We start from the raw sequence: 27,985 nt of genomic DNA, 5'->3' as shown, positions 1-27,985 counted from the left end.
GTCACATTAGGAGTTAAAAACAACTCTGATCAGAAGGACAGAAGCCAGCTGGGAGACAGCAGGAAGGCGTGTTGCTATATGGCCATAGAAATACTTTCCTCTCTTTCAGTTCTTTGCCCTTTTCCAGCCCTTCTGGCTGCACAGTCCCACACTACCACAGATACAGTCCAGCAAGGCAGGAGAGACGAAAAACCCAACAGTCATTTCCTTCTGTATTTCACTGTCATGCACTTAAAATAGCCTTGAAACAGCTGCACCACGGGCTGTTAAGTCATTGGATCCAAACTTTGTTAAAAGCTGGAGGCACAGCCCGATATGGGACCGGACACAGAGGGAAGGGTGATACATGACCTTGGCAAGATTCCAGTTATACCCACAGAGAGACCTTTTGCAGGGAGCTCTCTGGGACACTGCCCCCAGGCAAAAAAAGGCAGAATTAAGACAAACCTGGTAACAGAACATCTGACCCCATTGCCAGGTTTTCCTCCAACCTTCCCCAGTCTTCCACTAACTCCAGTATAGCTAGGGTTATGAACACAACCAGAGCAAAAGACAGATTTTGAGAAAGGAAAGCAGCCCAAAGGGCTTGCTTACGAAGCTGTAACAAGGCAGCACTGTTCCAATACCTGACTCAAATTAAGGGCCACCGGGACACGAAAAGCAGCAGCTTTCCTTGAGGTGGCGAAGGCAGAGCCCAGCAGGGCTGCCTCGCAGTTCCCTAACCCCATGTGTTCCTTCCTGAAAAGCTGCAGCCACACATCAAGGGCACGTTTTGTCAGCTCCTATTCAACAAGCTCCAGGACTGGAAGGTGCCCCAGATCATGCTCTGGATCATTAATTATCCCTGGGACTCACAAGCAGGATTCAAGTAATACTGTGTCCCCTGGCTTGCTCAGAGGCAGATGGGGGACACTGTGGCTGCCCGGCACACAGACACACTGCCGGGGTCTGCACAGACCCAGCTCCCAAGCAGGGCACCAGAGCTGTGTCTATCAAAGCACAGATCTTCAGATCATTTATTTATTAGTTCTCTGGATTCTGGACTAAAGAGTCCAGATTTATCACAGTAGCTGTCTTCGCACCTAAATCCTGAGGTAACACAGATGGATATACACACATGGCTTATTGCATGCCCAGGTACCACAGCAGTGAGTATAAATGGGCCCTAACTTCAAACTAACCATCACCTAGCTCCTTGAAAAATCCCTACCAGAGCTTTTAGAGTCCAAACAAGTGCTAGATACACAGGAATTCCCCAGGGAGACTTTACTGGTCCAGCATTACCAAGGAAGTGTCAATCCAGTTTCAACTGGATTGAAAGAGCTGGCTCAGACCAGCTCTTCTTAAATTCATATGCAGTGTGCACATGCATATACAGCACTAAGGTTATTAAGTAAAAGGCCAGACAAAACAGCTTGGGTTTAGCCAAGTCCAGTGTTACCACTCTCACCAGCAACGGGTACGCTCGAGTGTGATTCCAACCAAGTAACCAGAAAACAACAAAGCAAGAGAACCAGCTTTGAATGAGCTCATGGCATGGTCTAATGTGCTGAATGTTGAGTCACAGCCCTCACAACTGCTTCAAAAAGGGAAACAGAACACACAGAGCCCTTCCAGGGTGCCACAGAAGTCCTTCAACACGAGTAAGAAAAGGTCAGCGATCAATAAATATTGAAAATTACAAATACTGTTTGCCTTAGCACACAGTTTTTCATCTTCAGCAAGAACGAAAGTGGAATTAAATTGGACTGAACCTGCACGCAGAGGAAAGGGTGAAGGTTTACTCAATTATTTGGCTGACAGTTTTGGAAATACTAGTCCATAGACTTTGAGATCTCAACTGACTCAAAGCATATGAAGCTCCCCACTTGCCCTCAGCAAATCCTGGTTTTCCTGCCTTAAACAGAGAAAGCCAGTACTAAAATTTTTATGAATAGGAGCAATTCTATATTTCAACTGAACTACTTCCTTCCCTCCACCTCACTAATTCCAAATTTTTGTGGTTACCTTGGAAGACTATGTTTTGTCTTTGCAGAAAACTTCACTGGCCAGAGTTCCTCCAGAGGAAAGGACATCTGATCTAGGTCTGCAGCACAGCCATAACACTGGGATTGTTAGGAGGAGACGGGACTAGAAGGCCACCCTACATCAGATTTTTTATCCTCCTTGTGTTTTGCTGCACTGATAACTGCTACAGAAACTTCACATTTCTGGAGCCAACAGAGAGTGCAAGACAAAACATACTTCTCACATGCAGACCACAGACAGGAATGTTCCCACAGTCCTCTCCGTATCCATCACTTGCTAAGGGGCAGGACCACAAAGGCGTGTGATGGCCACTACACTCCTGGTGATGCTCCAAGTCATAAAGAGTCCCTGGACAGGATACCGGCAGTTGCCCAACATACACTCCAGACCACCTGAACTCCATAAATGCACGGCTAAATAAACATTTACAGCACCAGAAGAAAGAATTAACTCTCTACTCACAAGGAATCCAAGGATTAGCTTTACAGCTCCAGTTTTTGAGTTGTAGCAGAGATAAACCTTTCATTCCAGAGATTTAAACCAACTCCCAGAAGCATCAAGAGTCCCACACTGCCCCACGCCTATGCTCTCGAGTTTATCTTGTTCCTCCCCATCCCCGAAAAGGGGTACGGCTTTCCTTGCATTCCAGCTTTTGGGGACAAAGTAACACAGTGTGAAGGACGTGACAGAACAAGTCCCCCCCCCACAGCACAGGACACCAAGGTCTCTGACACAGCACAGACAAACTCCCTCTGGCAGCTGAACATCTCTGTCCTTTCCAAAGCACATCCTCAGCCTCCCCTGCAAACACACCCCAGCAAGGAAATGCAAAGCCCATGGTGGCCTCCAAAGACAGCTCAGGCAGCACCATCACCCTACAGGAAAAGGGTTTTTCCACAGGAGAGGAGCCCGGGCACTCCCGTGCAGTGGGTAAGGATCTTTCCCTCAATTACAGGCAATGACGCCCAACATCAGGCTTGTCCAACAAGCCCCTTTTGCAGGGGCCTCTTTTCCAAACACTTCTATTACTGAGGCAGGAATTCCTGGGCAAGAAAATAAAAAAAGTCATTGGTGCAAGTGGGATTTTATTGTAAAGGCAGTGAGACCACAGCTGAGCAGATGCAGCAGGCTCTGAGCTGTGTGAGCACAGCTTCCACCCCAGGGCTGGATCCCGGCAAGAGGCAGTGGCACAGCACCAGGGATTTTAAGCAGGTTTAGAGCAGATTTATTAGTGTAATCCTAATAATGCAAATAAAGTCAGATGCAAAACTGGCATAAATTGCTACATATGGAATAAACCTCCCCCTTCATCAATGTCTGTTACTAAAGCACAAGCCTGTACAGTCACCCTTTTCCTCCTTCCTCACAGCAAGGGCTTTGGAGGCTCCAGGGACATCCCCAAGTCCCACTCCCACACTTCCCCTCATGTTGGTAGGTTCAGATGCTTCCAGCCCCTGAACCTTCAGCCAAATGGTACGCTTCCACAAGCTTAGCTTTTGTTGGTGAACAATTTTCCTTTCTGCTCTAGAAAAAGGGACATACATAGCCCAAATAAAAAAAAAAAAAAAACCAAAACCAAAAAACCCCAACAATGGGAACAGTGTCTAAATGTACAGCACAAGGAAATAGGCAAGGGAAAAATATTTTCCTTTTGGCTCTGGCTAAGTTTTATTAACACCATTATTTGAACATCTACACACAGAAAACAACAATTCCTAAAGGAAAGTACTAGCAGTCTTTCTATACACAAACCTACATTAGTGGCTACATTCCAGATACTAATTAAATGCATCCTGTAACAATAAAATTCTCTTCGGACTCACAATTCCAAAGACTTGATCCAAAACCTACTATCAGCTTTGTGTTTACTGTGTTCCCCCCACATTAGTTCCAGAACCAGACTTCCCATAGCTGCTACTTCTTCCCAAGTTCTCTTCTCTCTTCTTCCCAACGCAGTCTCTGGCAGAGCTGCACGTTCACTGAGCTCATGGTATGTGTCAAATCTCCAGAACATTTGAGGATTACGTTGCATTTCAACCTGTCCACTGGAACAACGGGCATTTGTTACAAGAGAGGTGGGAAGCAGGCATTTACATGCACAGTAGAAACGACACTTGGCCAGGAAGTATGAGGGAAGATGTTTTCATGGCTGGCAAAAGGATAAGCTCCATGAGGAGAACAAGTTATCCAGCAGGCAGGCAGCTGCTCAGAGGCCAGCACTGCTCTATCGTGTGACCAAACCTAGAGGCATAAAGTGCAAAGAAATGCCAGGTAACACAGACCAAGTACAGCAAATCTCCTTGGAGCCTCTGGTAATTATCTCAAATCCACAAAGATCCTCACAGGTAAGTGGTGCACATCAACTTCCACAGAGTGAAGGCTTGCAAAGGGGTAGCTGTCGTCCAAGGTTCCCCTCAGCTGTGAGGATACACTTTGTTATTAAAACCAGACTTCAGAGTTGTTTTCAGCCCTGCCACAGAGCAGATGGATGAGCAGAGAGGAAATAAACCACAATTAGTGGGAGGCAGGCACTGATCCTGCCCTATGCTCTGTCCAAGGCTTCCCATCCGCATTCCAAGGCTCCCAAACACCTTTGTGAGCTGGACCTTTGGCTTCTGGTATCTCAGTCATCCTCCGGCTGCAGTGTCGCGACAGTTTAATTAAAAGCAGGAGCCTGGAAAGCTGGAAAGGGGCCAGGAGTGCTGCTGGGTTCACATCCGGCTCTGGAGCCCGGTGCCGAGGAAAGGCAAAAATTCCTTCGGCTGCAGGAAAAGCGCCCCAACGCCAGCTCCTGAGCCAGGGAACAGGTCTGTGGTGGGACCAAGCTGCCCTGGAGCTGCAAGATCAAGTGATCTGGCATGTGCCCAGGTAGTCCAATTACCTGGAACAAGGAAACTGTCCTCCCAAACAACAAAGATGCTGCTAAGGCTCTCTGGGAAAAGCCTGTAGCTAAAAACATCTCCCTGTGCTGCTGCCCACTTCTTGTTTGGTGCAAGCAGCAGACACATACTTAACGCATTTCTGCTACTTTGGAGTGTCCTGCCGAGAGCCCAGTGCAGCTCTGCACAAGGGCCAGGTTTTAGGAACTAAGTGGGACACTTCCAAACATCACCCTGCGCTAACCCAATGTTATTTTTCCCACAGCAGCCCGCCGCTCACTAGACCGTTGGCAGAGATTTGCAAACAACTGGCATTCACCCACATTCTCTGGAATCGCGTCCTTCCAAATTCATAAATTATTCCATATGCAGGCTGCTGCAACGTCCATTAGCTGTTGGAGGTAGTCCTGCTAGAAGGTTAAACTGGAGCCAGTATCCACCCCCACAGATTAATTAATGTTGGCCACCACATTCTGCTTCGACTGTCCACCCCAGCCATGTTTGCACTTTGAAGGGAAAGCAGAAGCAGCTGGATTCAGATTTAATTTTAATTTCTGCCCTCCTGTCAAGACTTGTGCTGTAGCAACCCATGCCACTGCTTGTAACAGAGCAGCATTTAAAAAAAGCCCACACTTCCAGTGTTAATTCTCCCATACACCCCAAAAGCAAACAGACTGAATTCTCTGGAGTACTACACGCCTGGACAGTCCAGCTGCTCAGATTTCTCCAGAACAGTCAAGGTAAACACAATCCAAAGTCTTGCAACCTTTTGAGTACAGATGATACATACTGCACTGCTCTTGGTTGAAATCCATAGCTCAAGGACAGCTTCTGGAACAGAACATTTTACAAGGCTGTTTCTCTGAATAACAACAGTAAGCAAGAGGATTTGCCATTAGCTTGCACCTCCCGCGGTTACCTTACCCTGTAGCTTTTTATGCTCGCAGTACTTGGATTTCTCATCCCCTTTTTCCCCTCAACTCCTCTTTTTCCCTGCAAGCACCAGGACAGGCAGTAGGACATGTCAGGTATCCTTCCATTAGCAAAGCCCTGGGCTGTTCAGCCTGGCCAAGTCGCTGTGCCAGCGCACAGCACACGGCAGCTGAGCACGAGTCCCGCGCGGAGCGAGAACGACTGTGACAGATGAGCAGGCTCCGCTGCACCGGGCTCAGCTCCTGCAGCAGCCGGGCTGTGAAGACCTGACAGAGCAGGTAAATCCTGTCGCAAATTTATGGAGCCTAACCTAAGGATTCGGGAAGACAAACACACCCAAAGGCAAATTGTGCCTGCTCCAAGCAAGCACTTCCTGCAGAGGTCTAGGGAAGATTAGTTCACATGAAGGAGCTCCTTGCTCTGACATGCTCTGTAACTGCAAGTGCTGCAGATCCGCCTATCCCAAAACTGGGGCAGAATTCCCATGTGCGGTGCACGTTTTTGCCCTTGGCTCGAGTTATTTAATGAGATACCAAAGCGAGGGATCTGCTGCTGCATATTCTTTATTAAGATTGCAGGCTCCACCTCCACGTTGCTCAAAGAAGGAGGTGATGCACGAAGCCACAAGCAGCCCTGCCTGGGTTGCTCATATCCCAGAGCAGCTGGGGTCTGACAGATATACCTGCTGAGGAACTTGGGAAGCCTTCAGAAAAGAAGACTAATGCCCAGCTCCTCCTCCCACGGCTGTCCAGGACAAGGAGCTGGGTCTGTACATGCAGCATGAGGGCTCCCACGTCACACACACCAGCACAGCCAGCACCTGGCCAGCAGTGCACGCCGACCCCAGGAGAGTCGGCACAGGCTGGAGCAGCCCTTCCTCTGGCGCTTGATGTCTTAATTCACATTTTCTCAGGTCACGCAGCAGCCCCTGAGGGTGCAAACTGGAGCATAAACCTCAAGAGCTGGCTTGCACAACCTTCCTACTTCCACAGTACCCAGGAGGATGGCACACATCCAGCAGTCTCCATCCTCCTTCCTTCAATCCAGCACCACCGAACTGTAGATGCTGGGCCACAATCCTCCTCTGCAAGGCACTGCACCAAAAGGGGAGTATGAGGCTCCAGCCCCGAGCACCCTCCAATTGCCAAGACGTTTCAGCACACACAGCTCAGAAAAAAGATACATTTACCACAGTCTGGATACTGACAACATCCACACGCCACTCCCTTGGGACTCCTTACTGTGTATTTTACATAGGGACCAACCACCTACTTCATGCCAGAAACATTTTCTAGCCCGTGTGAACTTTATAGCTCCCTTCAAACTGAAACCAGGACAGCACGTAAACTGTATCACAGCTAGCCTGGATTTATACTTCTGGCTTTCTGGCTCAACCCACTGGAAGAAATCATCAGGTTACTTGGTTAGGTTATGAAAAAATACTGCTTTCCTCAGGTTATATCAAAATCTTGTAAAGCACATCCCACTGGAAAAAATGCTTTTCTGAGCTCCGTTCCTGGCAAGGCCAAACCTAGAGGAAATGTAGCTGCGTTCAGTAACAGAGAGGAGTCACATGGCAACCCACAATTTCAAATAATGTTTTGTTTAAGCAACAAAACACCTCTGGCTTTGTGTTTAAACGGTTCTGGCCTACACCAGAGAAATTAAGGATCTCTTAGGAATGCTCTATGTGAAAATTGCCCTCAATTGCATTCATGTAAACCCAGAGAAACAAGGTCAGAGTTACTCACACTGCTTAGCTTTAAACCCTTCCTCCTTATTGTTACATCTCCTTGAAAACACAACTTACATATTACCCTATTTGAATAATTATTTTCTTGAAGGTAGTCTCAATTTAAAGCATTAATCTGGTAATGCCTCTGTGCCACAAGAGTTCACTCGATTTGGTGCAACAGGGCGAGGTCTGCAAAGGTGACTGTGGCGTGCTATTAATTCACTGATCACGGCTTGGCACCTCACAAAACAAGGGAGGGAATTATCTCCTGCTTTATGCACGAAGAAAACAAAGGCACACTAAGACAAAGGCATTTGCCCAAGACCACACACCAAATCAGAGGCCGAAACATTCGCAGCATGTAGGCCCTAATCCCGAGTGGCTCTTGTAATTACCGCTCTAATAATTAATAGTTGCTCAGCTCCAAATGCTGACTAGCAGGAGCGCTTTCCAGCTGGGTGAATATTCAGCTACCTGGAGACACACAGCCCAAGGTCCCCTGACAGTACTACTCAATCACGTATCAGAAACTGACGTGAATCGTTCCAATTGCTCAGTGACCATCAACTGTGCGTCCCAGAAGGGGAGGCATTTCTCTGAAAACTTGTTTATTTTTTTACTTTCAGCCAGGCTCCTTGTACTTCAGAGCATCAGGAGAGTTTACCACAGCTTCACTAAAGAGCTGCCCCACAGCCCAAGCACACACTTCTTCCACAAAGGCTCTCCCCAGCATGAAACAGCTCTCGGATCTGGTGCCACTTTCTGCCTCCACTGGACACCAGGGACTTGTGTTGCAATCGCCAAACCCTTCCTTCTCCCACAAGGCTGAGCCAGGCCTGCGAAAAAGGCAGGAGCATGCAAGGACTCACTTGAAGATGGAAAGATTTAAGGGAGCAGGGGGAGAAAAGAACTGACATAAATTAGGTCAAATGCTCCTGAAAAATGCCAATTACTTTATACATAGCGATAGCACTCTGATATCTTTTAATCTCAGCTTGCCATTGTCAGATATTAGCTCAAATTCCCTGCTTTGCTCCGACTGCCATATTAAAGTGCCATGTATTTAATATTAATGAGGCAGATGAAACAGAATGAGACTAGGCTGGCATTTTCTGTGATAAAAGACAGCTTGTGGCAGAAAGCATTCATTTAAAAGCACTAGGGATTTTTCTTGGCTTGGAAATTACATACAAGATACACGAAACCAACAAAACCCTTTCTAAATGTAATTTAAAATCTTAATCTTCTGATTCTATAGGCTAACAAAGGCATAATGGTTGATTGGTTGTTCCTTCTGCTAAAAAAACCATAGTAGCAGCAAGATGAGGTACCTGGTCAGAATTACAGGAAGCTTTGGATAAACTGCTGAAACAGGATTTGAAAAATTACTTTTTTTCTTCCCCCCACCCCAGTGGCAATACCCTTGTGCTTACACTCACGCAAAAAAAATCTCAGAGCTCAGAACTCTGACTGCCCAAAAAAGCAAAGGCATAATGAGGCCTGTCATAGGCCAACCTGGACGTGAAACAGATTTGAAGGAGGAATAAGCAGCAGCCAATAGATGTGGTGGTGAAGTGGTGTGATTTGTCACCAGACGATATCGCAAAATCCCTGCTCCTCTTGGGGTCTTGACATGAAGATTTGAGGGCTGTGCATATGTTCAGTCCCAGATGGCTGTGTTAAGCCTTATAATCACTCCCAGCATTTCCAGTGAGCAATACCTGCTCGCAGTATGACAACATAATCTTTGCGCTGCAAAAGCTCAGAATAAATGAGCACTGCTTCCAATTATTTAATTCAGCAGTTTCTGGCAATACCAGCCTTGACACCTCAAACTAGGAACAAAACAACAACAAAGACTACTGAAATCACATTAGCCATACTGTTTCTGTGTTCATTCCACAGATACCCAAGAAATGTAATCCTACCAATTAAAACCAAAGGAGATGACAGAGAAAAGAAAAATCTTTAATCAGAGATGAAACGAAAAAGGAAAATCCAACTACATTTATGCACAACCTCTTTACTGGCAACCCTATACATTTCCTAGACACATCCAGGCGATGTGGGGAAGTCCATGTTTCTGCAGGGAGATGCCAGGAATGAGTGCCAGTCATAACCAGGTACCTTCACCTTTCCAGGTTGCAAGCTTCTCATTTCCAAGCTAGTCTGTTGCCTGCCAAATTTTGTCCTAGAAAAATTAAGCAAGGACCATCACCTGACATTGTTCATTCATCTGAAAGCTGCCAAAAGCTTCCAGGCTGACTCAGATCAGAGGAGAAGGGTTTACATGGGGGCTGAAAGGAGATGATTTGCGTGCTTCAAAATGCAAAGATGTGTCTGTGGCTACAGGTGGGAACCTCTATCTGGAAGGCTAAAAGCAGCCCTGCAATTCCACCTCTCCTGCAGTTCACACTCTCGTATTCCCTGTGAACCACTCTCCCTGCTACCCTGCAGAAGAGGGAGCCACAAGCTCACGGGGTCACCAAGCAAGCCACCTACCCAACTTGATCCTTTCACTTTGTCTACAGGCAAAAACAGAGCTGCTACCACCAGACTGCCAGAAGCTTAGTTCAAGCCAAGTTCATGTGCTTACACAAAGCACCTTGCACACTTGGTACATTCAACACATCTGGCAAATAAGTTCTGTCAAGTCTCTTGCTTACACAGGACGTTGTACTTCACTTTGCACCCAGTGAAGCCACCAGTGAAACACCCAGACTTGGCAGAACACCTTCAGACCCACAGACAGCCCTGAACAGTCGGGCAAAGCATTTACAAAGATCCCGCTCAGGAGTCAAAACAGTTCCTCACTTCCACATCCATCACGTGAGAGAGGTTAATATAATTGCTGAATGAAAGACATGAGAGGCATGCAGATTTCCAGCAACAATTTATATTAGAACTACTGCTGTGCATAGGAATCGGTTCTCAGGAGCCGCCGGCAAAGCGGGCAACAACTGTGGCAAAACCAAAATGTTTTTAAACCAAGTCTTTTTCTATTAGCTTGTGCCAAGTATTCATGAGCAGATCTGGTAAAGAAATAACCCACAATTACAGTACTTCAATAACGTATTTCCAGCAGCCAGATCCCATCTGAAAATAAATTCAGAAATAGAAAATCCAATTAGACAACAGAAAGACCTAAAGAAGCTGTAAGCTCAGACAGAAGAAAGCACCCACTCCCCAAATACAGTGGCAGTCTGCTCTTTGACAGCACCTTATGTGGGATGCTACTACAGAAAACAAAAACCTTAAGCCTGCAAGGAAAGATGCAGCTTCTTCCTATTTTCAGACACTTCAAGAGCTCTAATTGCTAATTCAGATCCGATGTCGCCAAAAACACGGGCACAGCCTGTATTTTCAAGTAAGGAGTCCCAAAGATAGCTCAAGACTCATAAATCACAGAGCCCAGCAAAATAACTGCACTACCAGGGAAAGGCAGTAATGGCCTTTGGACTACAGCTTGTGCCAGCAGAGCACCACTTACATGGGATGAGCAGAGCACTCCAGAGAGGGAGAAAGCTTCCAGTAGGGCTGGGTACTGCTAAAGGAAAACCACAGGGAACTGTTCTTCCTTCAGCACCTCATGCATGGCCAAGTGGACCTTGCCTACACCCACATTCATCACGCCTGCCCGAGCTGTGGAAGACAACAGTTCTGGCAACACAAATCCTGGCCCACATCCGTCTAAACCAGGCACCATGGTGCAGAGGATGGGGAAAGGCATCCGGATGGGATGAAGCAGCCAAGAAGGAGCACCTCTTATTCCCACTGCATAGTGGATGCAAACAAGCACTTACACTCTATGGAGCAAGAACAACATTTGGAGTAAATTTTTGTTAACACTGCTGCTAGCTAAGAGAGCAAGACCACAAAGTTGGTTCTGTGTCTCTGCTCCAGAGCCTCCTCCAGCAGCATCAGCGCTGGACTCTCCCCATGCTGTGGTGTTTGTCTGAACCATTATTACGCACCACTTACTCCAGCAGGCTGGAGAGCTGCTCACAGAGCTGGAAGCGAAGGCAGCTACACAGCGTACCTAAAAAAAGCTTCGAGTACTATTGGGAGGCTTTTTTTGTTTATTTTTACATCACCTGGTTGCATCCAACTGTTCTACGCTGAAGCTGCTTCAGTATCTTTTCCTGGAAGAGCCCCTGTAGCTCACAGGACTGAAGCTAGAGCCAAACCACACCAAGGGCAAGGCTGGATGAGACTGCAGCATTTGCCAAGCCAACAGAAGACCCTGTGCCCTTGGCATCTCTCCTGCCAAGCAAGCGCTGAGCAGCCTCATGCCCATGCTCCCAGAATCACCTCAAAAAGAAGAGCCATAGAAAGGCCACAAAGAGAAGCAACAGCCCTCAGATGGCTCCATAGCGGACAGGCAGCCAGGAAAGTTCTCTCTCTCAGGGGCTACAGGGGTGGGAAGGGGACATATAAAACATGCCTCAGCTCTGAGTAAATATTTTTCTCTCTCAGATTCACGCTGCTTACTTAATCAATCCCCATCATTATTTTAGGGGTCTTACTCAGGCACTAAAATTGCTTCCCCATCATCTCACCTACTCAAAGTGAGGACTTTCCAAGTACCTCCACCAGATCCTGACTCCAGCTCAGCTCATTCACACTGGAAAAGCTAGAGGTCCTGAGCGTGTGGTGGGCTGGACACACAACCTGCCCCTTGACCGAGGCTGTGCTGAAATGAAAGCAAGGAGGAGGCAGGTTCCCACCATTGTTAACATCAACAGGAGCAGCAAGAATTGTCTGAAAGAATTTCCTACTGCAAATAAGGCACCGAGGTGAATAAAGGAAACAAAAAGGTCACAAACTAAAATACAGTCCAGTGTGCACCACCCACGGCTGCTTCCTTGGTGCGGACAGCTGAGCCAGGCCAGGCCCAAAAGCCCCACTTGGCAGCAGCAGGCAAGGAAGCCAAACCCCGTGCCCTGGCCACCTCAGCAGCCCCAGCAGTGCCACCCACGCCCGCAGCATCACCACATCCATTGTGAGGAGTCTGCAGCCCCCCGATGCAGAAACGTGGGGTACCCCCTTCCCTGGTGCGCAGCTCTTATCCCAAGCCAGTGGTCATGGTGGCCGTGCGGCACCAGCAGCACACGTGGATGTGGCTCTCCAAAGGTGCTGCCCCCAGCTCCTGCTGACCCCAGTGGGTGTCAGCAAATCTGCTGCTCAAAGATGAAGCACAGAGGCTTCAGCCCCACTCTACCTTCCCATCTCACTCTCCTCCCTCCCTTCCATGGAAACCAGCAGTCTCTCATTACCAAGTATTTTTAAAACAGATTGAAGAATACACTGTGCTGTTTTAATCTCACAGATACTGTTTTCTATGGTTCCCATGTAAAATCAGCATTCCAGCTTCACTTTCCCTCAGTTTTTGTTAGGCTTGCAGAAGGGGGTACACCAAATGTATACTCTTGAGTGAACATGAGTCTCACTCCTGTAACACAACCAAGCTCTGGTTCCATAAACATTTAGGATAAACACATAAAGAGAAGGGTAGGTAGGCCAGAGCCCTCTCCCACGCTCTGATCTACTAAGAAATCATCTGACACTGGTCAAGATGCTGCAAATTAATCCAAGAGGAATAAAAGTGTCCCCTATCCAGCACATCTCAACAGTTTCCAGCCTCGAAGTGGTGTATCTCACACTGAGCCCAGATGACCATAGCATCCTCCCAGCCTGGTGCATGCTTAAGCACAGGCATGGCTTTCATCAGCTGAGAGCTCCCACAGCAGCTCCCAGCACCAATCCTGCCAAAACGTTGCTTATGCATGCCTTTACATTTGCATGCCAAGATCAGTCTCCATTAAGTCAAATGAAATTACAGGCAGCACATTACACATGTGCCTTCACATCTGTGGGATCAGGCCCTTAAAAAGAAAGCCGCCCATCCTATCAAAACACGCCCTGCTCGGCTACAATTAAACACAGACACTTCAGAGCAGCTTGCTGAAGTTATTTTTTATGCATACTTTTACAATTAACATAATGTCATATCCTGCTGGGATGTAAAAGGCTGTGACTCAGGAATGTTATCATCATTTTAACTCAAACTGACTCGCTTTTGGTTTCATTCCTTTCCTTTTTCTTTCCCCCTTCCTTTCATCCTCCCTCCAACAAGATGCATGCCACTCATGGCTCAACTTAATAATATTTTGTAAGAAAGGTGGAAAGGAAAACGTTCACCAGTCTCGCCTTGCTCTAACATATAATTAACTATTTCTTCCAACTCCCTGCCACCCTCCCAGCAACACAACAGCAGCATGCAAAGTGGGAGCAGAGAGGATTAGATAAGGAGGTACACAAGACAGAACATCCCCAACATCTCTTGAATGCCAGCCCACTGTCCTTTCTTCTCTTATCACCCCAAGATAAAACAACTCTCTTGTCTGATTCCGGAGGATGGAGGGTCTGCCCACCAGCTGCTTGTGAGGAAGCCGAGTACCCTCCTCCTTGCCTCTCCCACACACACGTTTCTCATGCTGAAGGATGCTTTATCCTGCAGTCAGTCCCACTGGTCTGGACTCAGCGCTCCACAGACAAGAATTCAGTTTAACTGGTGCAAAACCCTTCGTGGATGTCATTCTGGGATGGCACAGAGACTTGGATTAACCCAAAAAGCACAGAAGCAGCACCAGTTTAACATAGTAACAAAAAAAAAAAAAAAAACAAAACAAAAAAACAACCAAACAAAAAAAAGCGCCAAACACACCCACAAGAACAATTAGCAATCACGTCTTGCAATAAACCACGTTCCTGAGCCTATTCATGCTGCAAAGCTACTGCTCCACACAAAGCCAAAAGGCTCTGCTTAGCAGTACCCTTCAGCTTGCCCTAAAAAACCATCTGAAGCCGTGATTTCAATGCATATTCTCACACGGAAAGACAAACTTCAATTTCCAAGCATGCTTTAGACCTTAAGATCAAGGAAACATCTCAGAAGCTTTACGAATGGCTGGTATAATTTATAGGTATTCTGGTAAGAAACATCAGCTCTTATTTTGCTTAGTAGCATAACCTCCCCACCTCCTGTAACACCATTAACCCCATCTCCATACATTTGCTTTGCCACATCAGAGGAACCATACAGCCCTGCAGATCCATAAGCACATAATAAACGCTAAAAGAAACTTGTCTCATCCTGGTCACATCTTGAACACAGACCATTTTCTTATTTTGAGAGGGAGTCACACTCAAGTGTTCCACTCGTGGGCAGTATGTGTGTTACCCCCAAGCACTGAAAAAGTTACCGGGAAGTCGATCAAGTCTCTCCCTCCCCCGGCCGACGATGCACAAAAGTGCATTCAGTCTGGTCACGGTGGAGTTTCATTCACGTTTCTGCAAGCTGGATACGAGAGAGACTTGCTTTTCTTTTTCGGCACCTTCTAGCTTTTGTGGGTTTGCGGTTTTTTTAACTTTCTCCCTGTGAAGGGGAAATCTTTTGTCTTTCTCAACATGAACGTAAAAACCCTCCTGGCCACCACATCCCCAGAAAAACGGTCACGCTGGAAAACGCAGGACACGCGTGGCCCTCCGAAGACTTCCATGCCGGGACTGCCGAGCCTTGCCCGCCGCAGCCTCCCGGGGACCGCGGGTACGTCCCGCCCGCCGACTGCCCACTCCGCGCGGGGCACAGCCCTTCCCGCTCTCAGCTCTTCCCATCCGTGGGCAGCGGCGGGCAGCAACACCCGCGGCAAGGCACCGATCCCTCAGGCGCGGCGGGCGCAGCCCGGGACCACCCCCGCCGCCTCCCCGTGCCCGCGCGGCTCGGAGCGCGGGGCTCCGGGAGGAGCTGCCCGCCGCCGCCACGGCCCCGCCGCAACCACGAGCCGCGGCCCCAAAACGGGGCCAAAAAAGTTTTGCGCGGGCCCCCCCGGCCCCGGAAAGGGGCAGAGGCGGCGCGCCCCGGCGAGCCCGCCGCGCCCTCCGGCATCGCTCCCCCGCAGCCCCCGCAGGCACCGCGCCCCTACAGCCCCCAGCACGGCATCCCCGGCGCGGCGCCCCTGCAGCCCCCGGCAGCGCCCGCCGCCGCGCTCGGGCGATCCGCACCCGGGCGGCCCGGCCCCGGCCCCGCGCTGCCCCCGCCGCCCCCCGGCCCCGCGCACCGCCGGTCTGCCCACGGCCACGGCCATCGCGGTGCGGTGCTCTACGCTGCGCTGCCGCCCGCCGCCGCCTCTGCGCTGCCTGCTAGCACTGCAACATGGCCACCCGGCGGGGAGGGCCCATGCGCAATGCAAAGGGGCCGGGCGGCGAGGCGGGACCCCCCCGGCCCTCCCCCGGGGCCGCCGGGCAGCGCGGGCGGGCGGCGCCGCCCCGCCGTTCGGGGAACCCCGAAAGTCAGCGGGAGCCCCGGGGGGCTGCAGTCAGAGCTCAGCGGTAGCCGCACTAATCCCTCTCCTGCCCACGCCCCCCACGCCGGGCAGCGGGTACCCGTCCCCTTAACCCCGAAGGGTTACTCTCGCCCACCCTGGCAGCCCCACAGCTGAAAGTACAGACACATCTGCTCCAGAGACCCTTGCAAAGAGATGGCCAAGCAAGCCATCAACAAGGTTCTCCTACCAGCACATAGGTGAAGAAGGAGCACAGGGATTCGGCAAAGAGGTATTTCTAACAGGGAGGCACATAAGAGCCCTTAACTCCCTTGTATAACAACACAGAGGACAAAACCTGCCGCCTCATTTCTCTTGTTTCTCCCGGCTCTTCTCTTCTGTCAAACACACACACTGTTTCTCAACAAACTTGATATATCACACAGCAGCCACCGTGGCCAGTTGCTCTCCCACTCCACTAAATGATTTCCAGGGATGAAGAGAAGCATAGCTGGCTCCTGGCTGCTCCAGCCAACAAATGCTTAACATCCTGATGTTGAGCATGATATCCCTTTACCTGCAAAGGTGGGAGTCTTAGGGCCAAGCTCAACATGTCTACTTGCAAATCTTCAGCCAAGGTAGTGATGAAGAAAGGGCCCTGCATTGCTTTGTGAGACATAAAACCCCAAAGGCTACAGAAGACAGAGACCCTATTTGCTGCACACATGAAGGATACACTGAATTATGGACACACCAGAGCTACCCCCATATGTGAACATCCACAGAATCAAAAGAAAAAAGCCAGCAGAATAAAAGCTGAAAGCGAGCCGGGGTAGTGGTAAGCAAACAGAGCTCCGCAGTACACTTACCATTTGTAGTCCCTTTGATGTCAAGCTTGTGCCTTTCCCCTCCAAAAGCCATTTCTGTCTGGCTATGTAGTAACACATGGCTGTTTGAAGATGGCTACAGAGTCCAGGTGTCTCCTTCCTGCAGATTTTATGATTGTGTTTTGAAGAACTCAGGAGCTGGTCACTGGTCACCCACAGCAGCTCCTGCACCCCCAGCCTGAACCAGAACCAATGGAAGTAAGTGTGCTACCTGACCTTGCTCCCCACCAGCAGCTGAGGATCTGTACCTGGGCAGTGCCCTCAGCTGGGCACAGGTGCAGCCATCACCAGCAAAGCTTGCACACCAACAGACATCCAAGGGTGTTTACCAGGGACATTTTGCAAGCATAGCTGATGCAGTGCTTTTATCACCCTAACATGTTAGGCGTTAATGCTAATATCCGAGGGAGGCTTCAATATTAGACTCATTACTGCTCTTGTAGCAAATTCCTCCTGCACACACAGCTCCAGGTGAGGAGGTGCTGAGCATGCCTGTGCCGGGAAATGCTCCCGGACCAGTGCAGCCTCTAGTGGAAACCTGATGATTCTATCTAAAGAGCTGCCCTCGTTGCACCTGTGGGTGAGGCAGACAGAGCTTTCCCTTGTCTGGATTAGAGGCATGCATGATACTGCTACATCAGCATAATTTAACCAACATGAAAACCTCCTGCGCTCACAAAACCTTGATGTGATTCACTGTGTCCTTCCTTGGCCCGGAGCTGGGAGAGCTGTGGCCGAGTTTCCTCTGCGATACTCATGCACAAACACCTTCCTGGGTATGGCTGTTGGTGCTGAAAGAGCAGGGGGAGAAAAATATCAGCACAAAGAAATGTTCTGCAAAATCTTCCCAGATCTCAGCCAGTGCAGTTCTTTGCATTCCTAGTGTTCAGCAGGAAGAAGCAGACCCCTGGCTCCTTGAAGTTCATACCTGTTGCTAACAAATCAATACCCGGGCAAAGGGACTTGCCAGCCCCTCATCCTAGAGACCCCACAGGAACTGTTTCAACCTTTCCAAAGCTGTTTGGCATCATTTTGCAGACAGACCAAAAAAAGGGGCTTTCATGTCCTTTCGTGTCATTTCAGGGCAATTTGTCGGATGGGATGAGAAGATACACAAGCAGACACAGAAAGCTGGTAACTTCCCCCCTGTTTAAAGATAAACGTGGGTACGTAGCTCCCTAAAGGCTACATCTTCTGGCACAACAACAGAAGGCTACAAGGCTAAGTGGTGGGCTTTTTTTTTTCCTTTAAAGTTGAAGCAGTGCTTGATCCTGCCTCCATGTTGTGATTAGTTCTACTCAGTGCTCACTCATATTTCACCCAAAGAATCAAAAGACCTGCTGTGTCCAAAACCCTCAAAGAAGGTGAGACCAGGGTAAATTCAGCCATTCTGAAGAGTCCTGCCCACAATCAAAAGTGACCAACTTGCAGACAGGGTAAATCATTAGATGATAAGGGGAAAAAAGAGTCTTTAACCTCTTAGAATGAAGTGGGTGATGACGCAAGTCCAGGTAGCAGGGCTATACATATCCTTGCCTGCCTGCAGCATTACACCCCCCTAAACCCAAAACGTTTTTCAGCTCAGGCTGTAAGGAGAGTCTGCCCCTGAATCAAAGGGAGCTACCCTCTCCGCAGACTTTGGCACATGCCTACAAAGGGCATCAACAGACTGTCAAAACCAAATGGGTCACAGCCAACGGGATATCACAGAAAGCCTCCTGCTTAAGCCTGAGTTTATTAAGGCAAAGCAACACTTTCATAGTAGTGTTGTCATTTGCCACTGTTGTTTATTTGGATTTTTCATCTTCACAATCTACCCGCCTTTCTTATTTGTGATCACAATTACAACCATTATGCTCCATTCATTTCATCTCAGCCGCTTCCGCTGAGAGCCCGCTGCTAGCAAATGCTGTTGTGGCTGTAATCCAGAGCTCATCAGCAGAGGAGGGAGAAATGTATTCATGCCTTCGAGAACAGCACAAAAGGAATGTGCAAAATGATAAAATGCTAACATGAGCCTTACCCTCTCCCCAGCACCTGTGCCCTATCCACATGAACACCGCCGATGGGATGTACCTTGTACAGAGCATCTATTGCAATCTCTGTCCGTGGCTTGTGAGGATTGCACACACTTCTGGGTTTGCAGCAGGCTGGAGGATATTCCAGCTGCTTACATGACAGGCAGCTAAAAATATTTATGGATAGCCGGGAGCCTGCAGCAGAGATGGCTTCTGAAGTGTGACTTAGGGCCTGATCCAGACCTTTTAAAAGCCAGGGAGCCCCACTGAGCTCAGTCCCTCCATTCTCTGGCTGCAAGACAGAAAATCCAGCACACCCTCTCTCCCACACTTTCTACCCACTACTCAGTCCCCAAACTGCTCGGGGCAGGGGCTGCCATTTGTTTGGTGTGCACAGGGCACACTGCCCGCTGGGGCACTGATCTTACCCATCCCTCTCAGCTGTTATGTACATACTTGTGGTGACAGCCTGAGCAGTACAGAAAAAAGTGAGATCCCCACAACAGTACAACGTGTGTCCAACCTCTCTTGGCCACCCAGCAAATACAGAGATGAGATGAGATGAGATGAGATAGGATTTGACTGCAGACACTCTTGGTATTTGTGTGTGGTTCTTGTACATGGGTACAATCCCACACATTTGTAATAGCATCTACCCCAAACCACAGCACATTTGAGGATCTTTATTGCCAGTTTTCCTAAGTAATTGAATCACAGGGAAGTTCAGGTTAGGAGGCAGCTCTGGTGCTCAGGCATCTCATGGAGCATTGAATGACCCTGAGGATGGAGACCTACTCTCTCCAGCCAACCTGTTCCCGTAGCTGACCGCCCTCACTGTAAAATCATTTTTCCTCACACACAAATGGAATTTCCTGCATTTCAATTTGTGCCTATCATCTCCTATCTGTTCTCTGATGCAATGACTGATAAACAGCTCTTTCGTCTCACTGCCCGCCAGCAAAGGACCCTCGCACTTCTCAGCTTCTCCCGTCCCCCTACCCTGCTTCTTTCCTTCGCTGTCGCCTCTCCTCAGCGCTGTCACCCCAGCTCGCACCTCCACGGGCCGCCATCCCGGGCAAAGGCGACCGTGAGGTGGCGGCCCGGCTGCGGAGGAGGAGGAGGAGGAGGCGGAGAGGTCCGGCGCGGCAGGAGGCGGGTTTCCCCGCCGCACCTGGGTGCAGCGCCGAGCACCGAGGCACAGCACCGAGCACCGAAAGCCGGCCGCCCGGAGCATGGCGCGGGAGCTGAGCCAGGAGGCTGTGCTGGACTTCCTCTGGGCGGCCGGGGGGCGAGCCCCCAACACGGCGCTGCTCCGCCACTTCCAGCGGTTCCTCCGCGACCCGGCACTGACGGAGCAGCAGCGGCGGGAGCGCCGCGAGTACTTCAAGAGCCTCGTCAACTCCCTGGCCACCGTCCACCCCGCCGCCGCCCCTGGCGCCTCCAAGGACATCGTCCTCCGCCGCAGGTACCGCGACCTCCTCGATGAGGAGCTGCCGGACGAACAGCGGGAGCAGGAGGAGGAAAAGAAGGAGCCGGAGCCGCCGCCGGCGCCCCGACGCGACCCCGACGGGCGGCGCGGCCCCCGCGGGGAGGCGGCGAAGCAGGGGCGGCCCGGCGGGGCGGGGGGCTGCGCGGCCCGGGGCCGGGGCGGGCCGTGCTGCGAGTGCCGCCGGGCGCGCCGCGCTGCCGCCGCCGTCCCCGCGCCGGGCTCCGGGACACCGCCCGCCCCCCGGCCGCCCCGCTCCCGCTCCCCGCCGCCCCCCCCGCAGCCGCCCCCGTACCGGACCCAGCCGCTGTCCTCGGGCCCCTGGGCGCTTCGCCCCGGCGGCACGGCGCGCCCCCGGCCCCCGGCGCTGCCGTCGGGTCCTGGGGCGCTGTCCCCTGCTGTGCCGCCCCGGTCCCTGTCAGCGCCGCTGCCTGCCGCCGGGCTGCCGTCTGCCACACCGTCCCGGCCTCGGACACCACCACTGCCATTGGGCCCGGAGATGCCGCCTCCCTACAGGTTGCCTCAGCCCCGATCTCCGCCGCAGCCCGCGACTGGGATGCCCTCACTGAAGGCCCCACTGCCCTCAGCAAGCCCGGGGAGACGACCCCCCGCCGGACCCATCCAGTCCCCGCTGCTGTCATCGGGCCCTAGGGCGCTGTCGCCCCCCGAGCTGCCGTCATCTCGGTCCCTGCCGTTTTTATCCCGCACCGACCTGCCCCCGTCCCGATCCTTGCCGTTGCTGTCCGCCCCGGAGGTGCTGCCCCTGTCCCGGTCCCTGCAGGCACTCCCTGCCGGTCCCTCCTCATCCTCACTGCTTTTATCAGGCCCCGAAGTGCTCCCCTCCACCAGGCTGCCCCCATCGCAGTCCAGGTCCCTGCAGCAGCTCCCCACCAGGCCATCCCCAGACTTGCCGAGGGGATCCAGGGGGCTGACCCCCAAGGGACCAACCCAACCTCAAGTCCTGCGGCTGTACCCATGCCAAAGCCTGACACTGCCGTCAGGTCCTGGGATCCTGCCCCCCACCAGGCCCCCCCCCCAATCTCTGCCACAGTCCCCCACTCTACCATCCCCATCCCGCTCCCTGCAGCCACCCCTTGCCAGCTCACCCCCATCCCAGTCCTTGCTGCCAGCACAGGGCCCCGCAGTGCCCCAAGCCCCAGAGAGCCAGCCCCCAGCACCGCTGCCTGTTTTCCGGAGCATCAGGTGCCAGCTCGCTTTGTCGGAGGTGCAGGGCACCCCCCCATCACTGCACGATGACTGTGGGCGGCAGCCCCGCTCCGTGCTCTCCAAGAGCTCCCCCAGGAATGCCGCAAGCCGGGGGCCGTTGGTGCCGCTGGGACAGCGGGAGCACGCCTGGCTGGTGGCAATGTCAGCGGGCTGCTGGGCTCAGGTGCGGGGGCTCTTTCTGGAAGAGCCTGAGCTGGCCCTGCAGAGGGACTTCATATCAGGCTTCACGGTCCTTCACTGGCTGGCCAAGCACGGTGACGGGCCGGGCCTGCAGGAGCTGGCAGCGGCGGCGCAGCAGGTTGGGCTGGCCCTGGACGTGGACGCCCGCTCGGGCTGTGGGTACACGCCGCTGCACCTGGCTGCCATACACGGCCACCAGCTTGTCATCAAGGTGCTGGTGCTGCAGCTGGGGTGCCAGGTGCAGGTGCGGGACGGCAGCGGGCGCCGGCCGTGGGAATACCTGGGCAGCTCCACCTCGGGGGAGATCTGGCAGCTCCTGGAGGCACCCCGTGGCACAATCATGTTCCCCACGCAGCCCCTGGCCCGCAGCATGTCCTCTGTCAGCAAGGTCTCGCCGTCCACTGGTAGGGCAGCACTGCCTGCCTGCCTCAGGGTGCAGCTCGGCCGTGGGGCAGCGTCCCACCAGTCCAGCAGCGACAGTGACTGAGACAGCTCCCTGGCATTCCCTGCCAGTGGAGATGGGCCCTTGGTGACCACCCTGCGAGAGGAAGCCATGCAGGCAGAACAAAAGCTGTGAAACGGACTGAACCTATTGAAGAATGTACTTTTAAATTATTCCAATGAACTGTTGTCTGAACCTCTCTGCTCTCCCTCCCATTTCTTGCTTTTCTACCAGTGAAAGGATGCAGTAACTCTGCTGGAAGCAGGCAGAACCCTCGGGAGGCAAATCCTCTGCAGCCCACAGGGCCAGTATCAGCTGCTGGGTGTAGCCACCATCACCAGCATTAGTGGGACCATGGCTTTGGGGTGAGGCTCAAGTCTGGCCCCAATCAAGGTAGAGCACCTGCTTTTGCTGACAGTGACAGATTGTTATTCGTCCTGGGGTTTGCAAAACATTTGTTTACACCACCTAAATTCCAGGGAGTAGTAAAACTACATCCCTTTTTAAATCCCAGCAGATTAAGGATGAGTCCCTCTTTTAAAAATGTAGCTGATCAAGATCCAGCCTTCCAGCGAGAGTCCTCAGAGAGTGACTGACTGACTGTGGCAGAGGGCAGCAGTGGGAGAGCCCCAGTAGGGAAAGGTGTTTCCCAGGCCACCTTGCCCACCAGCCCAGGCAGCACCTCGGGGCCTGATAGAATGCAGGGCAGCACCACAGTGCTGCTCCCCTCCACAGCTGCCTGGGGCTGCCCGGCAGCATCCCTGCTGCTCCCTCATTCCTGCACCTCCAGTTGCTCTCCTCACACCACAGGATTAGGAAGTGGTACCCGTGTTGTGGCTACAGCCCTGTTCCCACGCCTTGGGACAGAAAGCATTGCAGCAGGATTCTGTGCTGGGCAGAGGAGGAGCTGTGCTGTAGTACGGGTCCCAACCTTGCAGAGGGAAGGCTGTTTCATAGCCAGAGCTGCATTTTCCCAGAGACCCCAGCCCTAAACTGCCTGTTAGGTGTTTATGTGATGGGGACGGGTGGGACTGGCGGGCCAAGTGCAGTCAAGAGATGTCCAGTGGAATAATCCTCAGAGTTTACAAAAAACAAACTGTCTTTAGGAATTTCACTGGATTATGTGGGTCCTATAATGTACTCTGCTCTCTGGTTTAGCATGAATGAGCTTCTAAAGTGTCAAAAATTACAAGTTAATCCTGCACCTAATCTGTCTCCCCTATAGATCCCCTATGGAGGAAGGAAGAGAGCTAATATACATCAGACAGGGATCCATGGCTGCCAGGTTGATGCTCCTGCTGCTGGGTGACCCCAGGTGTAGGACCAGTCAAACTGAGACTGCTGGCTCAGCCTCAGTGGGAGGCTTTGGGGCAGACCAGAGCAGTAGGTGGGACTGCTCATGCATTTGAGGCATGTGTGTGAATGCCTGCAGTTTCGGGGAGGAACGGGAACGAGGGCAGCAGAACCTGACCCTTGCATAACACGCGTGCCAGGGAATGCCTCGAGTCCTTGCTCAAGCACTAATTGAGGTCTTGGGGTTTATTTGAGGGAGGAACTCTTTCCTGCAGAAGGGAAGCTACTCTGCCTGACTCTCAGGCCACAAAAGATTGTGGCCTTTTCCCAGCCTGGTTTTCTCCTTTTACAGGGGAGAGAGTTCAGTAAACCAAGGCAGTGTCCTGGCAATGATCATTCCTCTCTGAGACTTGAACTCATAAGAAATTCAACTGTGAAGTGGCCTCTGAGCCACCAGCATGAGAACCTGGAGGGCCCTCCAGGACTCCCCCGCAGCAGAAGGAATCCTGTGTATCTCCCTTCCTCTTCAATCCAGCTGGGGTTTATAGCCTAGGTCAGCACCAACACACAAAGTGGCTGCTGCCTGGTAAAGCAATGAAGCCTTTTCTACCACAATTAGAGCCACTGCCATTATTCACATCATGCACCAGGCTCCTTTGGGAAAGGGCTCCCTAAAGCCTTCCACAAGCCTTGGCTACAAGCTCCTAAAAGCAACCTGCTGACAGTGGACAGATATCAGGGATGCCACCAGAGCCTTCCTGTACAGGGAGCTTCACAGAAGGAACCCCAAATGAAAGAAGTTTGTGAGCGGACTAAAGCTGTCTGGGGGGAGTGTATTTTTTTTCTCCAAAGACAGCTTCCAAAGAACAAGGTTTTCCCCTTTGTATCTCCCATGCTGCTAAGACAGTGCTACCTTGGGATTCTCATTTTACAGCCTTTCCCTGACCTTCTCCATGACGCAAACCTAAGTGGCATGTTTTTTTCCTTCACAGTGTTTCAGACCTTGCCTGTCATCTTTTTCCTCTTTTCTCCTCCTAGCAGTGTTGTCAGACTGCTGAACTAAGTAAGTTGTGACCTAATTTTGTGATCACTGTTTGCTTGCCTATTGAGATGACACAGATAAGCTGCTTTCTCCAATTTTTAAATTACAGAGCAACTGTTAGGAAGCTCAAAACTTTCCATACTGGATTCAGCGTGCATGCACTCTGGTTTATCACCTTAGTGGTATTAGGACTGCTTATACTGCTAACACTGCATGGCTCCTACACCACACTATCTAAAAGCAGTCAGTCACTGCTTGGGGGAATAACCAGCCTTTTAACTCCCAGAAAGCCTCATCCTCCCAAGTTTTCTGCTGGTGAAATAAGCAATGGACAGGGTGAAACCCATCTCCAGCCCATTGTGGGAGGCAGGGCCAGATCTTCCCTCAGCCATGCCTGGAGGAATCCCACTGCTGCCCTGGTGTATCACAGATCCAGTCAGCCAGGAGTAATCCACCACTGGATAGACACACATGCAGCCTGAGCATCTCTGTTTCCACATTCTCCTGATCTCCTTACTACTTACTTGTCAGCCTGCCTGGCCCCTTCCACACCTGTGCACGCTGCTGTTTCCTCATTGCAGCTGGACGTGGCTCCTTGCCTCACACCCAGTCCAGGCATCTGACTTTGCACCGCCCTGAAACACAGGATGTGCCATGGATTAATGCACAGCAGGACTCTGCCCTCTCCTCTCATTGCATTTAAAACACACCTCCCACTTGGCAGCTGCTGCTGATAGAGTCACCCCTCTGCTCTGTCATGCTTATCTCTGACCAGCTGCTTTGTACTCCAAAGCCCATGTCCTGCAGAGGGGGTTGATGTTTCCATGCATTGGCCTTTGCCCAGCATGGATTGTCAAGCCTGAGCACTCAGAGCCTTACAAAGCCCTGCAAAGGTAACCCCTCATCACCCCCTCCCGCTCCTGGGGCACACACCTTCACACCCACTCACCTGATGGCTAAAGGGAAACAGCACAGCAGAGCTGGATGTTCATCTGGATTCACACCTCTGGACATGGACTGAAGGCTGGAGCAATGGTGGGAGCCCAGCTCAAACAACCTAAGAGGCTTTTGTGCAATTAAAAAAGTGTTCTTGGGCAAAGCAGGTGAGCAAGAGCACAGAACATTGCGAACCCAAGCTAATGGCCAGGGCACCCGTTAAATCACAGCACTTTATGAAGCAGAGAGAAATAGAACTTGTAGGATTAAAGATAAATAAATAAATAAATAAATTGAAGAGTCCATCACACAAAATGCACTTTTTTCCCTACCGTGACGAATGCCATTTGAATTAAATAGTTTGTGTACAACTCCACAGTGAGAAGAAAGTCTTGCACACTTTCAGCAAGTAACAAGACAATCCCAATTGCTACTAAATCCTGTTAAAGCTAGAATTTCTCAAGACTACATTTACTACAAGTAGCACCAGACAGCAGGTTAGCGGAGTGGGGTTTAGAATAAGAAACCCCCCAATTAACAGTACAACCTAAATTTCCCCAGTAAATGAGAACTGTTAGCCTTTCAGGGAAAAACAAATATTGTCTTTGGAAACTCAGTCACACTGGAAAGCACTAAAAGTAGAATTCTTAGTTCAGTTAAGTTAATACCCCTCACCCCCATCATGAGTTTATTTAAGCACAGAAAATGTGTTTTACCATTAACTAAAAGAAATATATTTTAGGATACCAAGAAAAGCTTGGTACAGAGGCACTGTTGTGTTAAATACCTAACTGAGCACACAGTGCAATAGCTTGTCTGTGAGGACACAGATGGGTGATCTTGTGTAGGTTGTTTTTTTCCTTAGAGCTGTTAATTTGAGCTGGTAGAACAGACTACTTTTTGGATGGTTTAAATAAGCCTAAGGCTCATGGTACATTATATCTGGATTGGATTTCAGCAAAGGCACACAAGCTCCTCATACCTATCAGGACTTCCTTACTGTACAGCCTGTCATAAAATATAAGCAACCCAAAATCTATTTGTGAAATATATCTTTACACTGCCCTTAAGTTTCTTTAGCTCCAATGGTACTGGATGAAAGCACAAAACTGCTCATGGCAGATGGGTCTGATAAAGATTTCGGGTGCTTTCGTTGCTATGGGATAGTGTTTCATAGGCAGCCATGCTCCATGTGCTTGAAAGCCACAAGCTATTTAAAATTAATTGTTTAAGAAGTCCTAGTTTCTGTTGTGAAGGAAACACCCATCAAAACTATTGGCAAGGTCCTCCACACAGGAGGTCAGTCTGTGTGGACTGGCCTCAGTTTGCATTTCTAATGCTGCCATGGCAAGCAAGGACCAAAATCCTTCTTCCCCCTTGCTGCGGGGCCTCTGTAAAGAGAGTTCTTGGTTTAAATATTTTCTTTTGGCCTTCCTGAGTCCCAGCTCTAGAGTGAAGGAATGTTCTGATGGATTTGATACCAGAAGAGGTGTTTTATAGACTTTAATGAAGTCCAGAATATTTCAGTAGAAGTGGGAATTAGAAGAATTTGAATTGGTGCGTGTGTCAGACCTGGAGTCCCATAGTAATTCCGTAGGGAACAAATAGCTTTGCACAGCCAAGGACAAGCCAGGTGTTACTGCAGGTTGTCCAAAGTCCACCTGGGAGTTCCATGCCACTGGTAAATAGCAGAGAATGGTTAAGGGAAACGGGAAGGTCTTGAGTCTCACTTCCAGAGAGGAGAAGTACCTCCCAGGCCTTAATGGGGAGTGTTGTTGCTACAGGGATGCAGAGCTGTGCTCCCTCCATCCACAAACACTGCACCCTCCTTATCTCCCCAGTGGTTCTCACACTGCCTGGTGATGGTATCTAAAGTGACCCTAGAACAAAACAGGGAGCTGATAAGGGTGAGGGCAGGGTTTGTCCTCAGAGCCAGGCTGTTTGCAAGCCTGCCAGTGGTCAGGGAAGAGAGTGGGGCCAAGGGAGAAGCAAACTCTGCTGCTCACTTGCAGCCTGCAGGGCTTTGGTGCAGGCTGTGCCGAGCGTGGGGACAGCAGCAGTCCCTCCCCTGCCCCGTCGCAGGCTTCCACTCCTGCAGCTCTGGTCTCCCTGTGACTTTAGCCAAGGGAAAGCCTGCCTGGCCATGCCCGTGCCCCCGGTTCAGCCCATGTACACAGGCTGGGGTAACCAAGGAGGGACTCTGTGCTGTGACCCTGGTTTGACCCCAAAGTTGCACTGCCTCCTGTGTCCGAGCGAGGCTGGGTCCCTTACCAGTGTCTGTGCTCGTGCCAAGTGGCATCAAGTCACCCTGAAGGCAGAAAGACCTCTGCTGGGCACATGCTGAATATTACTGAAGAGTATAAAATGCAAACACTGGAAGGGGATTAACTCTTACATAAGAAAACGTGTATAAAGCAGTCCCATGCATTAGGAAATAATCTCGCTCTTTTCCTTGCTTGTATTAAAATACTTAACTTGAGTTTCCAGCTCTGCTTGAGTCATATCATCAGTGAGAAACATGTAAAGCCTGACTCTTGTTTTAACATACTTTTTGCTGGAGGTTTATAAGCCACAA

General features: G+C 50.8%; 2 protein-coding genes across 5 annotated transcripts in view; one reads left to right on the top strand and one right to left on the bottom strand.

Annotated features, from left to right (window-relative positions):
- SEPTIN11 (septin 11) overlaps positions 1 to 16,861 on the bottom strand; it is a 50,794-nt gene extending 33,933 nt beyond the window's left edge. For 3 of the 4 annotated variants that reach the window (XM_039551444.1, XM_019293014.2, XM_039551446.1), the window contains exon 1: positions 16,769 to 16,861. In XM_039551444.1, coding sequence (XP_039407378.1) covers positions 16,769 to 16,846 — 78 coding nt within the window. In that variant the 5' untranslated portion in view covers positions 16,847 to 16,861. Of the gene's footprint in view, positions 1 to 15,695; positions 15,809 to 16,768 lie in introns of those variants that run through there. The other variant, XM_039551447.1, reaches the window with a different exon arrangement.
- A 3,104-nt stretch (positions 16,862 to 19,965) lies between these two features.
- Positions 19,966 to 25,681, top strand: SOWAHB (sosondowah ankyrin repeat domain family member B). The gene is made up of 2 exons (XM_039550860.1): positions 19,966 to 20,399; positions 20,574 to 25,681. The coding sequence occupies exons 1-2, from the start codon at positions 20,037 to 20,039 to the stop codon at positions 22,182 to 22,184; spliced, it is 1,974 nt and encodes a 657-aa protein (XP_039406794.1). The 5' UTR covers positions 19,966 to 20,036; the 3' UTR covers positions 22,185 to 25,681.
- Positions 25,682 to 27,985: the final 2,304 nt, after the last annotated feature.

Source organism: Corvus cornix, chromosome 4, assembly GCF_000738735.6.
Source record: "Corvus cornix cornix isolate S_Up_H32 chromosome 4, ASM73873v5, whole genome shotgun sequence".
Lineage (NCBI taxonomy): Eukaryota > Metazoa > Chordata > Aves > Passeriformes > Corvidae > Corvus > Corvus cornix.
Note: the sequence above shows the minus strand (reverse complement) of the source record. Positions and strands in the feature narration are given on the sequence as shown.

What these genes read in the sequence shown, in the direction of transcription:
- SOWAHB (XM_039550860.1), top strand. Translation starts at nt 20,037, where the DNA reads ATGGCGCGGGAGCTGAGCCAGGAGGCTGTGCTGGACTTCCTCTGGGCG. An exon ending in GCGGCCCCCGCGGGGAGGCG is followed by an intron (nt 20,400 to 20,573) that starts GCGAAGCAGGGG and finishes CCCCCCCCGCAG; the next exon opens with CCGCCCCCGTACCGGACCCA.